This window comes from Hypanus sabinus, chromosome 6, assembly GCF_030144855.1.
Source record: "Hypanus sabinus isolate sHypSab1 chromosome 6, sHypSab1.hap1, whole genome shotgun sequence".
Taxonomy (NCBI): Eukaryota; Metazoa; Chordata; class Chondrichthyes; order Myliobatiformes; family Dasyatidae; genus Hypanus; species Hypanus sabinus.
Genome location: NC_082711.1, coordinates 132,409,471 through 132,424,873, shown reverse-complemented (window position 1 = coordinate 132,424,873; position 15,403 = coordinate 132,409,471). Strand labels below are relative to the sequence as shown.

At 51.0% G+C, this 15,403-nt stretch overlaps 1 protein-coding gene across 1 annotated transcript in view; it reads right to left on the bottom strand.

Annotated features, from left to right (window-relative positions):
- spns2 (SPNS lysolipid transporter 2, sphingosine-1-phosphate) overlaps positions 1-15,403 on the bottom strand; it is a 110,257-nt gene that overhangs the window by 38,130 nt on the left and 56,724 nt on the right. Inside the window, exons 4-6 of the mRNA XM_059972958.1 lie at positions 8,277-8,428; positions 7,601-7,667; positions 284-426 (exon numbers count right to left, since the gene is read on the bottom strand). Coding sequence (XP_059828941.1) covers positions 284-426; positions 7,601-7,667; positions 8,277-8,428 — 362 coding nt within the window. The remainder of the gene's footprint in view (positions 1-283; positions 427-7,600; positions 7,668-8,276; positions 8,429-15,403) is intronic.

The window sequence follows — 15,403 nt, the reverse complement described above, 5'->3', positions numbered from 1 at the left end:
CTGGAATGACTGCTCGAGATTGTGGTGAAAGCCGATAGGACAGCGGTATTTAAAAGGCTTTCAGATAGTCACAGGGAATGGACAGATATGGATCATGTGGTGGCAGAAATTTGGCATTATGTTCATCACACACATTGTAGGCTGAAGGACTTGTTCCCATGCTGTACTGTCCCATGTCCTGTGTTCCACGTGCCATGTCCCGTGTTCCGTGTTCAATTCTCTGAAGTTGCATTAAGGTCAACCCAGATCCCATGGCAACATGGTGCCCAACGCAGTCACTTACATCTTAATGACGGCCTTCATGTCCTTGCTCCAGGACGTGCTGGCCCTGAGCTGGACCTGATGCTGGTCGGCTGCCCCTCTCTTTGGCTCGGGCACCAGTAGGATGATGAGGCTCCCAGCTGCAAACCCCATGGCTGGAGTCACCTGTTTGGAGCAAAGAGAAGACAAATTGCAATTGAAGCTGGAAGTAAAAGAACAGACGGAACAGGGCACAGAGTCTGGAACACCAGGAAACCTGGAAGGCATTTGCCTTGATGCACCCCTGCCAGAGAATGACTCTGAGTCCCTGTATCAGCCAGCATTTACCGGAGATGGGAAAAGCAGACTGCTCTGCAGACTGAACCGTAGTGGGCTGCGGCTTTCATTCCACACTCCGTGGGTTTTAATTAAACTTGGCTTTCACTGAACCATTAAAATAGTTAAAGATTTACTGGCAAATATAGATATTTTGGTGCTATAAAAACAGTTTTCAAACATTATCTCAGCAAATATAATAGAAATTGTATCGTTGGTGGGATTGTGAGAGGGTTTGTAACCATAAAACACAAGGAAACAGGAGAATCCACCCGGGCCTTTGTGCCAGCTTAAAACCCTCGTCCGTGACAGTGCAGCTCCCTCAGTCCCGCGTTACAACCCACACCCGTGACAGTGCAGCTCCCTCAGTCCCACGTTACAACCCTCACCCGTGACAGTGCAGCTCCCTCAGTCTCACATTACAACCCTCATCCGTGACAGTGCAGCTCCCTCAGTCCCACGTTACAACCCTCACCCGTGACAGTGCAGCTCCCTCAGTCCCACATTACAACCCACATCCGTGACAGTGCAGCTCCCTCAGTCCCACGTTACAACCCTCATCCGTGACAGTGCAGCTCCCTCAGTCCCACGTTACAACCCTCATCCGTGACAGTGCAGCTCCCTCAGTCCCACATTACAACCCACATCCGTGACAGTGCAGCTCCCTCAGTCCCACGTTACAACCCTCACCCATGACAGTGCAGCGCTCCCTCAGTCCCACGTTACAACCCTCACCCGTGACAGTGCAGCTCCCTCAGTCCCACATTACAACCCACATCCGTGACAGTGCAGCTCCCTCAGTCCCACGTTACAACCCTCATCCGTGACAGTGCAGCTCCCTCAGTCCCACGTTATAACCCTCACCCGTGACAGTGCAGCTCCCTCAGTCCCACGTTATAACCCTCACCCGTGACAGTGCAGCTCCCTCAGTCCCGCGTTACAACCCTCATCCGTGACAGTGCAGCCCCCTCAGTCCCACGTTACAACCCTCATCCGTGACAGTGCAGCTCCCTCAGTCCCACGTTACAACCCTCATCCGTGACAGTGCAGCTCCCTCAGTCCCACGTTACAACCCTCATCCGTGACAGTGCAGCTCCCTCAGTCCCACGTTACAACCCTCATCCGTGACAGTGCAGCTCCCTCAGTCCCGCGTTACAACCCTCATCCGTGACAGTGCAGCTCCCTCAGTCCCGCGTTACAACCCTCATCCGTGACAGTGCAGCTCCCTCAGTCCCGCGTTACAACCCAGATCCATGACAGTGCAGCTCCCTCAGTCTCACATTACAACCCTCATCCGTGACAGTGCAGCTCCCTCAGTCTCACATTACAACCCTCATCCGTGACAGTGCAGCTCCCTCAGTCTCACATTACAACCCTCATCCGTGACAGTGCAGCTCCCTCAGTCTCACATTACAACCCTCATCCGTGACAGTGCAGCTCCCTCAGTCCCGCGTTACAACCCTCATCCGTGACAGTGCAGCTCCCTCAGTCCCACGTTACAACCCAGATCCGTGACAGTGCAGCTCCCTCAGTCCCACGTTACAACCCTCATCCGTGACAGTGCAGCTCCCTCAGTCTCACATTACAACCCTCATCTGTGACAGTGCAGCTCCCTCAGTCTCACATTACAACCCTCATCCGTGACAGTGCAGCTCCCTCAGTCCCGCGTTACAACCCTCATCCGTGACAGTGCAGCCCCCTCAGTCCCACGTTACAACCCTCATCCGTGACAGTGCAGCTCCCTCAGTCCCGCGTTACAACCCAGATCCGTGACAGTGCAGCTCCCTCAGTCCCACGTTACAACCCTCACCCGTGACAGTGCAGCTCCCTCAGTCCCATATTACAACCCTCACCCATGACAGTGCAGCACTCCCTCAGTCCCACGTTACAACCCTCACCCATGACAGTGCAGCTCCCTCAGTCCCACGTTACAACCCTCACCCATGACAGTGCAGCGCTCCCTCAGTCCCACGTTACAACCCTCATCCCAGACAGTGCAGCTCCCTCAGTCCCGCGTTACAACCCTCATCCGTGACAGTGCAGCTCCCTCAGTCCCATATTACAACCCTCACCCATGACAGTGCAGCACTCCCTCAGTCCCACGTTACAACCCTCACCCATGACAGTGCAGCTCCCTCAGTCCCACGTTACAACCCTCACCCATGACAGTGCAGCGCTCCCTCAGTCAGCATTGAAACAAAAGCCTAGATGAAGGGCAATAAGCAGTGAAGTGAGAACTGAAGCTGGTCAGTGAGGAAGGAGACTGCCGTTGCTTGTGCCATTGTGCAAGGAGAAGGAAGATTCTCACTGGAGAAGTTAGCTGCCTTTGCACGTTCAAGATGCCGGGGGGCTTTGATATCACTACAAACTGGGACTGTTATCTGGATGCCCCTGTTCCTGCCTCCTGTAAACACACAGTAACAAAAGGTTCACATCTTGTCCAGTGCATTCACATGGGGCTCTGATCTTTATGTAAGGCAAAGGAAGGCTGTGGTCAGCAGAAGTAAAACGTTTAGATCTGCAGCACAGCAGTAATAGCACTACAAGCCAAGTTATAACATTCCCTTATATGTTAGCCTGACGGCAAGTTATCTACGGCTTGGAACAGGGCCTTATAGTCAATTTCCCTGATAATCCTCCACGCAGCTTCAACAGAGCTGGCCATCAGTGTGTGTGAGCTCCATCCTACTCTCTGGCAAAACCTCCTCCCGTCCTCCAACACTCCCCTTCCCCAGCATGCACGATAGGGCAGTGGGAGGAGAGGAGCAAACACCAGCTTGTCACACCAAAATGGTACGGGAAACTTGATCGCACAATGTGGTCCTTTTCATGGTTACGGACTTTTCCCAAGGTGGAAGGCTGTGAGAACCACTTCCAGGTTGTTCGTGTGTCTCAGTTCAGTGCGACTGATCAATGTTCCCTCTAAGGTATGCGTACACACTCATCTCTTAATACTAGCACGCAAAGGAATTTAAACTGCGCACAGAAGGTTGTCACCTCATTGGCATGTTAAGTATACTTCACAATCGTACACAGTCACATTTCCTTCTCCAGTTTCTGATGTGGATGGTGTTGACAACATGGAGTTTGCAATAATTTTAGAACTGGCTTATTTATATTGTTTTTATTGAAGGAATGATTGATTCACTCTGTCAAATTCCAAAGAAGCAAAGGACGTGAAGTGTGAAAGAACTGCTAGTTCATTTAAAACAGAATGGCTTAATGAAAGAGTAGAAACTGCTGCACTGGAAGCTGGTGAGGTCAGGAAGGTGCAGTACAAGAAATATTTATGTACAATACAGAAACTGGTGTTACCTGAGTGTATTGGTACGATGCAAAAGTCGCTGGAGAATTTGCAAGTGGGAAGAAGTGGGGTGATAGTTCAAAACTTGACTTTTTAAAGCATCATTTAGCAAGCAAATTACAAAAGCTCTGGCGAGAAAACCCTTCATTTCCCGCTACAGGCCTGCTGCCGCGTATGATTTCTGAGAGTGCAGATGAACAAGAGCGAAAGCAATCAAACCCAGAGCGGATCAAAGTTCTTATTGACAGTGTGTTGCTAGCTGTTAAAATCAATACCTCTATATATAAGATTCAGTGTGTACATGTTACTGTCACTGGGCAAAAGATTGCCTAGCACACAATTTTTGTGCAATGGTCATTACAAACTGGGGGGAACATTGCAGCTGATGTAGCATTCGGGTTGGCGTCAGCTGCTGTCCAAACACGGCCCTTGGAGCATCGCAGAGCAAGCAGCCAGCGATGGGCACTCCTGGGACGTATCAACGAGGTGGCTTGGAACATGACTCAGCATGTCCCCATTGACCCTCACTAATTTTTGCAGATGCACCACAGAAAGCACCCTCTCTGGATGTGCAAAGGTTTGGTGTGGCAAATGCTCGGCCTGAAATTACAAGGAATTGTGGCTTAGCATAGCAGTTAGCACAATACTCTGAGAAAGCCAGTGACCCGGGTTCAATCCCACCGCCGTCTGTAAGGAAGTCACACATTCTCCCCATGACCGCCCGAGTTTCCTCCCACATCCCTAAGGCGTGCAGGTCAGTAGGTTGATTAGTCATGTGCGTGTAATTGGGCAGCGTAGAATCATTGGGCTGAAAGGGCTGTTACTATGCCGTGCTTCCAAATAAATAAAGCCCAGTCCATCACAGAAACTAGCCTCCCTTCCTTTCACTCTGTCTGCCCTTCCCGCTGCATTGACATAATCAGAGTCCCCACCCACCCTGATCTTTCTCACTTCTCTACTCTTCCATCATGTAAAATACAAAAGCTTGAAAACACATACCACCAGGCTCAAGAACAGCTTCTATCCCATTGCTGTAAGATCCTTATACAGCAAAGAACCTCTTGTACAAGAAAGATGAAGGCCTGACTTCATGATCTACCTCGCCATCGCCTTTGCGCCTTATCTATCTCCCTGCTCGGCACTTCCTTTCTATCTCATGTGTTCTGATATTTATTTTCCTTTGTGCTACGTCAATGCAACTATGGTTTGAAATTACCTGTTTGGCTGAAATACAAAATGAATTTTTTCATTTTTAAAGACACTACATCTTATGTTCTCAGTGTTTATTGATTATTATTACTATTTATTTGCACATTGGTTGTCTGCCTGCCCTGCTACCATTGAATCTATCATAGTTCTTGGATTTACCAAGAATGTCCACAGGAAAACAGATCTCAGCCTTGTATATGGTGACATATATGTACTTCGATAATAAATTTACTTTACTTATGTGACAATAATGAATTACCAATTTATAAAACTACCTTTGATCCTTTGTAAGGCCCCTTAGCACTGTACCAAACAACTACCACCCCCATACTCACTGTCTCTCCCCTGATTCCTCAAGGTTTAAACCCCAACCAACACTCAAATCCCCTCCATGGAGATCATGGGCTCATCCAGTCTGGAAAAACGCCCGTCAACCCATTGAGTCTGTGCTGACCAGCAAGCACTTATTGACCTGTCTTTGTAATTCTACACCAACCCCAACTACGGGGGAGAATTTACGACAGCCAAATAGCGTTCAACAACATGTATTGTTGAAAGGCCTAGACAGAGTAGATGTGGAAAGGATGTTTCCCATGGTGGGGGAGTCTAGGACAAGAGGGCCCAGCCTCAGGATAGAGGGGCTCCCTTTCAAAACAGAGATGCAGAAAAATTTCTTTAGCCAAAGGGTGGCAAATTTGTGGAATTTGTTGCCACATGTAGCTGTGGAAGCCAGGTCGTTGGGTGTATTTAAGGCAGAGATTGATAGATTCTTGATTGGACATGGCATCAAAGATTACAGGGAGAAGGCCGGGAACTAGGGTTGAGGAGGAGAGAAAGAAAGGATCAGCTATGATTGAATGGCGGTGCAGACTCGATGGTCTAATTCTGCTCCTATGTCTTATGGCATTAGGGACATGGAGAAAGTACAAACTCCACACAGACTGTGTCCGAGCTCAGGATTGAACCTGCATCTCCCATGTTGAGAGGCAGCAGCTCTACCCGCTGCACCACTGAGCTGACCCTCAGTGAAGCAGAGACAGCTTGTACACTTGCTCACTGAATGCTAGGTAAAATCCCACTCTAAATATCCTGGGCAACTTATTTCCAATTTGAGCTCCTTCATTGCCCCCGCCACCTCCAAGGATCTTCTCCCCTCTTTCCCGGATATGCTTCACTCAGAGGGCAATGGTTACAAATGATCCCGTGTGCAGTATACGAGGGATAGCTCAGTGTAGGAGCTTTGAGGCCCAACTCAGAAGCGGGATTTCCCGTCTCTTCAAACCGTAGCTGTTTTAAAGAACTCAACGCATTTGTTCAGTTCAGCCTCAGCTACTTGCAAACAGCCCCCTGGCAGGGGTGGAGCTGCAGTTGTGTCTGGCTACAGAGTTTATGTTCATTGAAGTTAGGACAGGGGACGGAGCTCCAGCAATTAGTTCCCGAGTGGCAACCTAACATTAACTGAGTATAGGCAATGTGACCTGCCCACTCAGCAACGTCCCGCAGCATTCAGCTCACCACTGCTAATGTCCTGACACCTCTAGCATTATGCTTATGCCATGTATGCACGTGTCATGTGTGCATCGGGACACGTGTTCCCGTGTGAGAGAGTGAGAGTGACGGAGTGTGTGAGAGCGTGTGAGTTCATGTGAGAGAGTGAGAGAGAGTGTGAGAGAATGAGAGAGTGAGGGAGTGTGAGGGAGAGTGAGGGAATTAAAGTGTGAGAGTGTAAGAGAGTGTGTGTCTATATGTGAGTGCTCTGTAGACAGTTATGTGTCCTTGAGGATACAGATTTTTCCGCGCGCGTGCCTGCGTATGTGTATATAGCTTTGTATACATGGACGTGTATGTGTGTGTGTGTGTGTGTGTGTGGAGGTGTATATAGCTTTGTATACATGTACGTGTGCGTGAGGATACAAGATTTACGTGTGTGTGTGTGTGTGTGTGTGTGTGTGTGTGTGTGTGTGTGTGTATATAGCTTTGTATACATGTACGTGTGCGTGAGGATACAAGATTTACGTGTGTGTGTGTGTGTGCGCGTGTGTGCGTGCGTGCGCGCGCTTTGTACACATGTATCTGTACATGCCCAAATCAGATGTTATCCTGAACCGAAGCAGCTGCCAAGGACGAGAGGTGTTTGTTCTGTGTATAGATTCAGCACTGGCTTGCCTCTTGCCGTTCCAGGGTCAGACACTCCCATACGAGTCCCCAGCTAAGGAAGTCCACTTCCCCCTCTCACTGCTCTTCCAGCACGGCTCTGCAAGCATTCCTTTTACATCTCGGAACCACGCCCAGTTTCCCACTGGCCGGCACTGAACGGATCCCAGCAGAGAAAGCCTCTTTTTAGAAGCAGCTTCCCTGTCATTACAGGGAGATCAGAGAGAAAAGTGAAGCCACATTTCCATAAGGATACGTCCCCATTCCACAGATGTAGGTCACCTCGAGTACACAGATTGCGAGTGAGAATATTTCCCGGTCAGAAACACGGGGAGCATGACAGGGGGTGACTCTTACCCGAAGTGCCCAGTGCCAGTCTCCAGACGCCTGTGTCATGCTGGAGCCCAGGATATATCCAAGCCCACTGGAAGAGATGGAGGGTAGGATTATTACAAGTTACAGCGCCCATGTCCCCACACCACAAGCCCAGGCCTCCTGGAATGACTCGGGAGTGTCTCCCCTGACCTGGTGAGTTAGATCTCCTGTCCCGGAGGACTGGTCACCCACTCAGCCACTCGGAGAGGTAACCCGCAGCTCAGTGACATCACCAGACTCCAGGCAGTTATAACTGTGTTAGGTACAGTCAACCGGAACTAATGAATGGGATCGCTGAGGGTGCAGAGGGGAGATTTCACACTTTAGGGGCTCCAAGAGGTGACAATGGGGCAACTTCAGTACAGATGAAAGCTATGTTCGAGCTCCTGGATTATGATAAACATAACTGACTCACCAATGGACGCAGGGGCTTGGTGACATCTCTCCCACACCATGGCCACTGACTCCTAACTGCCTCGCTAGGTTTAATGAGTCACTCGGCTTCTGATCGAGCCATAGGGGAGCAGCAACTGCTAACGGAGAGGGGTCACAACCACCTTCTCCAAGAGCACCATCCCAACACAGGCTGTACAGATGGGGCGCGTCTCTGCTGGGAAGCAATTATGTTGACGAGGAAGGGCAAAGAGTGGGCAGATACCTTCCCAGCGGGATGGCGAAGTAGAAGAAGGAGAGCATGCAGGTCCTGGTGTCCTTGGTGAAGAGGTCAGCGATGATGGTGGGAGCAATCGTGGAGTAACTGGCTTCGCCGAACCCCACCAAACCTCTCGAGACGAGAAACATCCAGAAGTTCTGGGGAGTAAGCAAAAGAAAGCGCACATGAAGGTCACACAGTAATCAAACACTTCTCCATCAACAAATTACTACCTGATGCTCCTCCCACCAAAATCCCAACACCTCCATCTCCAGAGTGGGTGGTCACCTTCCACCAAGGTCCACTTGTTTGTCAGGGACTGAGGAATCGGCAAGCTGGTAAATTGATATATTATTGTCAAACGTGCCTTGCAGGCTGCTCTTACAGATCAATTCATCACAGCAAAGCACTGAGATGGTACAAGGATACTGAAACCGCTCAGTAGAACAGTGATCAATGCAACGTCATTACTGCTCAGGGTGTCAGAGTTTGGAGTTTAATTCCGACATCGTCGATGAGGACCCTGGACCTGTGGAATGCGTGGGACACCGGTTTCCTCCCACAGTCCCGGCAGCATTCAGCGGTTGGTAGGTTAATTGTCATTGTAACTTGTCCCGCGATTAGGCTAGGACTAAATCAGGGGTGGCTGGGCGGAACAGCTCAAAGGCCGGAAGGGCCTGTTCTGTACGCTATCTCAGTAAATAACAGAATGCAGACGAGAGTGCTACAGATACAGAGGAAGTGGAGTTCAGTGTAGGCAAACACTGTGCAAGGTCATCATGAAGTCAATTTGAGGACAAGAGTCCATTTTATCATACTGGAGGACTGCTCAACAGTGGGATAGAAGCTGTCTTCGAGTCTAGTGGAACATGCTTTCAGGCTTTTGTACCTGCCACTTGATGGGAGAAGAAGAGGAAGTGCCCAGGGTGGGTGGAATCTTTGCTGATGCTGGCTGGTACATTTTGACGCCAACACTTCATGAAAACTTTCTGTGACGTTATGGATTTGCTTTATTCAAGCCAAAGCAGAGATCACTCTCATCCCCAACTCCCTCTGAACGTGCCCAGACTGAGACCTGGCACTCTGAACGTGCCCAAACTGCGACCTGGCGCTCTGAGCGTGCCCAGACTGAGACCTGGCACTCTGAACGTGCCCAGACCGAGACCTGGCACTCTGAACGTGCCCAAACTGCGACCTGGCGCTCTGAGCGTGCCCAGACCGAGACCCGGCTCTCTGAACATGCCCAGACCGAGACCTGGCACTCTGAACGTGCCCAAAATGCGACCTGGCGCTCTGAGCGTGCCCAGACCGAGACCTGGCACTCTGAACGTGCCCAAAATGCGACCTGGCGCTCTGAGCGTGCCCAGACCGAGACCTGGCGCTCTGAGCGTGCTCAGACTGGCGCTCTGAACGTGCCCAGACCGAGACCCGGCTCTCTGAACTTGCTCAGACTGGCGCTCTGAACGTGCCCAGACCGAGACCTGGCACTCTGCACGTGCCCAGACCGAGACCTGGCGCTCTGAACTTGCTCAGACTGGCGCTCTGAACGTGCCCAGACCGAGACCTGGCACTCTGAACGTGCCCAAACCGAGACCTGGTGCTCTGAGCATGCCCAGACCGAGACCTGGCACTTTGAACGTGCCCAGACCGAGACCTGGCACTCTGCACATGCCCAGACCGAGACCTGGCGCTCTGAACTTGCTCAGACTGGCGCTCTGAACGTGCCCAGACCGAGACCTGGCGCTCTGAACGTGCCCAGACCGAGACCTGGCGCTCTGAGGTGCCCAGACCGAGACCTGGCACTCTGAACGTGCTCAGACTGGCGCTCTGAACGTGCCCAAACCGAGACCTGGCGCTCTGAACGTGCCCAGACCGAGACCTGGCGCTCTGAACGTGCCCAAACCGAGACCTGGCGCTCTGAGCGTGCCCAGACCGAGACCTGGCGCTCTGAACGTGCCCAGACCGAGACCTGGCGCTCTGAACGTGCCCAGACCGAGACCTGGCGCTCTGAACGTGCCCAGACCGAGACCTGGCGCTCTGAACGTGCCCAGACCGAGACCTGGCGCTCTGAACGTGCCCAGACCGAGACCTGGCGCTCTGAACATGCCCAGACCGAGACCTGGCGCTCTGAGGTGCCCAGACCGAGACCTGGTGCTCTGAACGTGCCCAGACCGAGACCTGGCGCTCTGAGGTGCCCAGACCGAGACCTGGCGCTCTGAACGTGCTCAGACCGAGACCTGGCGCTCTGAACGTGCCCAGACCGAGACCTGGCGCTCTGAGGTGCCCAGACCGAGACCTGGCGCTCTGAACGTGCTCAGACCGAGACCTGGCACTCTGAACATGCCCAGACCGAGACCTGGCGCTCTGAGGTGCCCAGACCGAGACCTGGTGCTCTGAACGTGCCCAGACCGAGACCTGGCGCTCTGAGGTGCCCAGACCGAGACCTGGTGCTCTGAACGTGCCCAGACCGAGACCTGGCGCTCTGAGGTGCCCAGACCGAGACCTGGCACTCTGAACGTGCCCAGACCGAGACCTGGCGCTCTGAGGTGCCCAGACCGAGACCTGGCGCTCTGAACGTGCTCAGACCGAGACCTGGCGCTCTGAGGTGCCCAGACCGAGACCTGGCGCTCTGAGCGTGCCCAGACCGAGACCTGGCGCTCTGAACGTGCCCAGACCGAGACCTGGCGCTCTGAACGTGCCCAGACCGAGACCTGGCGCTCTGAGCGTGCCCAGACCGAGACCTGGCGCTCTGAGCGTGCCCAGACCGAGACCTGGCGCTCTGAGCGTGCCCAGACCGAGACCTGGCGCTCTGAACGTGCCCACACCGAGACCTGGCGCTCTGAACGTGCCCAGACCGAGACCCGGCGCTCTGAGGTGCCCAGACCGAGACCTGGCGCTCTGAACGTGCCCAGACCGAGACCCGGCGCTCTGAGCGTGCCCAGACCGAGACCTGGCGCTCTGAGCGTGCCCAGACCGAGACCCGGCGCTCTGAGCGTGCCCAGACCGAGACCCGGCGCTCTGAGCGTGCCCAGACCGAGACCCGGCGCTCTGAGCGTGCCCAGACCGAGACCCGGCGCTCTGAGCGTGCCCAGACCGAGACCCGGCGCTCTGAGCATGCCCAGACCGAGACCCGGCGCTCTGAGCGTGCCCAGACCGAGACCCGGCGCTCTGAACGTGCCCAGACCGAGACCCGGCGCTCTGAACGTGCCCAGACCGAGACCTGGCGCTCTGAGGTGCCCAGACCGAGACCTGGCGCTCTGAGGTGCCCAGACCGAGACCTGGCGCTCTGAACGTGCCCAGACCGAGACCTGGCGCTCTGAGCGTGCCCAGACCGAGACCTGGCGCTCTGAGCGTGCCCAGACCGAGACCTGGCGCTCTGAACGTGCCCAGACCGAGACCTGGCGCTCTGAGCGTGCCCAGACCGAGACCTGGCGCTCTGAGCGTGCCCAGACCGAGACCTGGCGCTCTGAGCGTGCCCAAACCGAGACCTGGCGCTCTGAGCGTGCCCAGACCGAGACCTGGTGCTCTGAACGTGCCCAGACCGAGACCCGGCGCTCTGAGGTGCCCAGACCGAGACCTGGCGCTCTGAACGTGCCCAGACCGAGACCCGGCGCTCTGAGCGTGCCCAGACCGAGACCCGGCGCTCTGAGCGTGCCCAGACCGAGACCCGGCGCTCTGAGCGTGCCCAGACCGAGACCTGGCGCTCTGAGCGTGCCCAGACCGAGACCCGGCGCTCTGAGCGTGCCCAGACCGAGACCCAGCGCTCTGAGCGTGCCCAGACCGAGACCTGGCGCTCTGAGCGTGCCCAGACCAAGATCTGGCGCTCTGAACGTGCATGGATACAAGTGTGAGGTGTGTGAATTAAATGAAGGTTGAAGTAAGAAGGATAAACATGAAAGTTCAGTGTAGATCACCATAATCTTCGTGAATTTTGGATTATGAGAGAGGAGATGAATGGTCTGCTCTTTCTTGTATGTTTTTTTTGGAATGCTATGGAACAGGAGCAGGAACATGAGATTAATGGGATAGCTCTTAAAAGAGCTAGCACAAGCATGTTGGACTGAGCAGTCTTTCTCTGTGCTGTAGGGTGCAGTGGCTCGAAGACATGTAGTTCTCCGATTTAGGCTTAATATGACAACTGAATAAATCCCTGCCTCTGTAATGAACATTTCTCTGGTGATAAATTCCCTATAGATGATTTCAATCTGCAATTAGATTTGCTTGGTTTAGTTTTCTTGTGTCAGAAATACTCCCATTAGATTATTTTGTAACAAGGAAATGCCTGTGGGTAAAGAATGCATTTTGACTGTTCTTAGTAGGCACTATCTGTGTTGTGGGGAAAGTGTGAGAGAGAGGGAGGGGGAGGAGGAAGGCGGAAGGGGAGGGGAAGGGGAGGATGAGGGGGAAGAAGAGGGGAGGGGAGGGGGAGGGGGAAGATGCTGTTTCTTGACATTAGGGTTTTATGCTGGGGTGTGGCAGCTTATTGCACCATGATGACAAAGTAAGGTTCACAAACATTGTGCATCTTTAGCAGGACATTGGACATAAATCATTATTGACACGGATGCCCCCACTGTAGCTTCTGCTGCACATTCCAGCCATTTTGGGTGGTCACGTCGACCCGAGACAGCGTGGTATCTTTTCTTCCTTCTGCTGAAATAGTGGATTGGTCAAAGGCTGGAATGGATCGCAGGAGAGGGCACAGGTTTAAGGTGCTTGGAAGCAGGTACAGAGGAGATGTCAGGGGTAAGTTTTTTATGCAGTGAGTGGTGAGTGTGTGGAATGGGCTGCCAGCAATGGTGATGGAGGCAGAGACAAAGAGACTCCTGCACAGGTACATAGAACTTAGTAAAATAGAGGGCTATGGATAACCCTAGCTAATTTCTAAGTAAGTACATGTTCGGCACAGCTTTGTGCCTGTATTGAGCTGTAGGTTTTCTATGTTTCTAATAGGGATACTTTCAATTTGCATTAGGGAGAATATGTCAAAATGTCTTTTGTAAAAGTTTCCAAGGGTAAACAAGACAATTTATTAGTATTTCCATGATCAGTTGGCCTCTTGAATTTGATCTTGTGATTGTGTCTGTTTGAGTACAGTAGTCAGGTTTGGTAAAAACCTATTATAAATTGCCAAATCCTAAAAAGAATTGTAACTGTGTCCTTTGGCCATCCACCACTGCTTAAATTTCTCAGCTCACTTGTGTAATTCTTGTGCATCAATGGTGTGACCACAGTAAGTGATGCTGATTTAAAGAATTCACATGTCATGTCATGCACTGAGCCCATTATCTTCTAATTTTTTTTTAACACTGGCTTGAGATTTTGGAGGTGTTCCTTGTCATCCTCGTTAGTAACAAAGATGTCATCCAGGTAATACTGAGTGCCAGGGCAGCCTTACAGCTCCTGGTGCATAGCTTTCTGCCAGAGTGCAGGTGCAGGAGCTGCTTCAAAAATAAACCTATTATGGTGCTAAAGCACTTTGTGAGTGTTCATGGTGAAAAGCACCCTGGACTCTTTTTCCATCTCCAGCTGTAGGTAGGTCCCACCTAAGTCCACTTTGCTGAAGTGTTCCCTCCAGAAAGGTTTGCAAAGATATCCCCTATTCTGAGCAGAGGGTATTGAACTACTTTCAGAAGGGGTTGATGGTGACCTTAAAATCTCTAAAGATCCTGACAGAGAAATTCTTCTTAGCTACTGGCACCACTGGCCCTGCCCATGGTTTCCACTCAACATTGGAAAGAGTTCCTTCAGCCTCCATGCTACCTTATCATGGATGGTATAAGGAACCAGACGAGCTTTGTAAAACTTAGGTGTGCCATTCCCTTGATATGCTTGAGTTTTCCGATGTCTTCCTTGAACCCTGCCCTGGCATCACCCACTACCTTTCTTAATTCTCTTTCAGTTGACTCTGTTACAGGGGATGTGGCATGCAAATGGTGGATGGATCTCCAATCAAGTTGCAGTTGTCTCAGCCACTCACAGCCCCACAATGCTGGCCCTCCTGTTTTTAAACACATATAAGCCCAATGTGACTTGTTGGTAGTTGTATTTCACCACCACAAATCCCATTCCCACAGGGAATATTTCTCCAGTGTAAGTTCTCAGTTGGATTTCTGCAGACTTCAGTATCTTTGAAGTGCCATTCAATCTCATTTTATGTAATGACTGAAACAGCCAAGCCGGAATCTAATTCCATTTTAATTAATTTGCCATTCACTTCTGGTGCAAGCCATATTGCTTGTCTTGTGTTAGTTTTCACACTCTAAATCTCAAGACTACTCAGTCCTGTGTCACTCTCATCGTTATTAGATTGTTCATCAACAGCATGCAGATTAGTGTTCTTTTTGAAACTGCAACTTGGCATTTTATCTTTGTTTCTTCCCTGTGCAGTCCATTTATTTTTGTCTGTCCAACATGCTCTTTGTATGTGTCCTACTTTGTTGCATTTCCTGCAAGTTTCGACTTTAAACCCGCATTGGTCTGGTGTATGTGAAGCCCTGCACAACAGTCACAGAACTTGTTCAGTCAGGCCGGTTTCTGTTTAGACATTGCAAATTTTGTTTGTGCTCACTTTCATTCCTGACTGCAACTCAATGCGCCCCTGTCTGCTACTTACGTTGATACAGCAATTTCAAATGTTCTTTTAAATGTGAGCTGTGTTTCTGTTAGGAGCCAATTTTTTAATGTTTCTCTTGTAACATTCCACAAACTAAATGATGTCTCAGTGCATCATTGAGCCCATCACTGAACTGACAATGCTCAAACAATCTCTTCAATTCAGGCGTGTACATTGAAATGGACTCCCCCTTCTTTTGATTCTAATAATGAACCCAAAAGCACTCTGCAATGAACAATGATTTTGGTTCTAAATGTTCCTTCATTACTTTCACAGTATCTGCAAAGCTAATTTTGACTTGTTTGGTTGGAGCAGTCAAATTTATAAGCAAACTGTACATCTTCCCACGCAATGTACTCTGCAGAACTGGGACTCGCTTTTCATTGGCCAGTTCATTTATTTTAAAATATTCCTCAATTTGCTCAGTATATATCAACCAGTTATCTCATGTGAAATCTAACATGTCTATCTCTTTGATGTAGCCAGTCACCTCTGCTTTTTTAAAAATTATTATTAT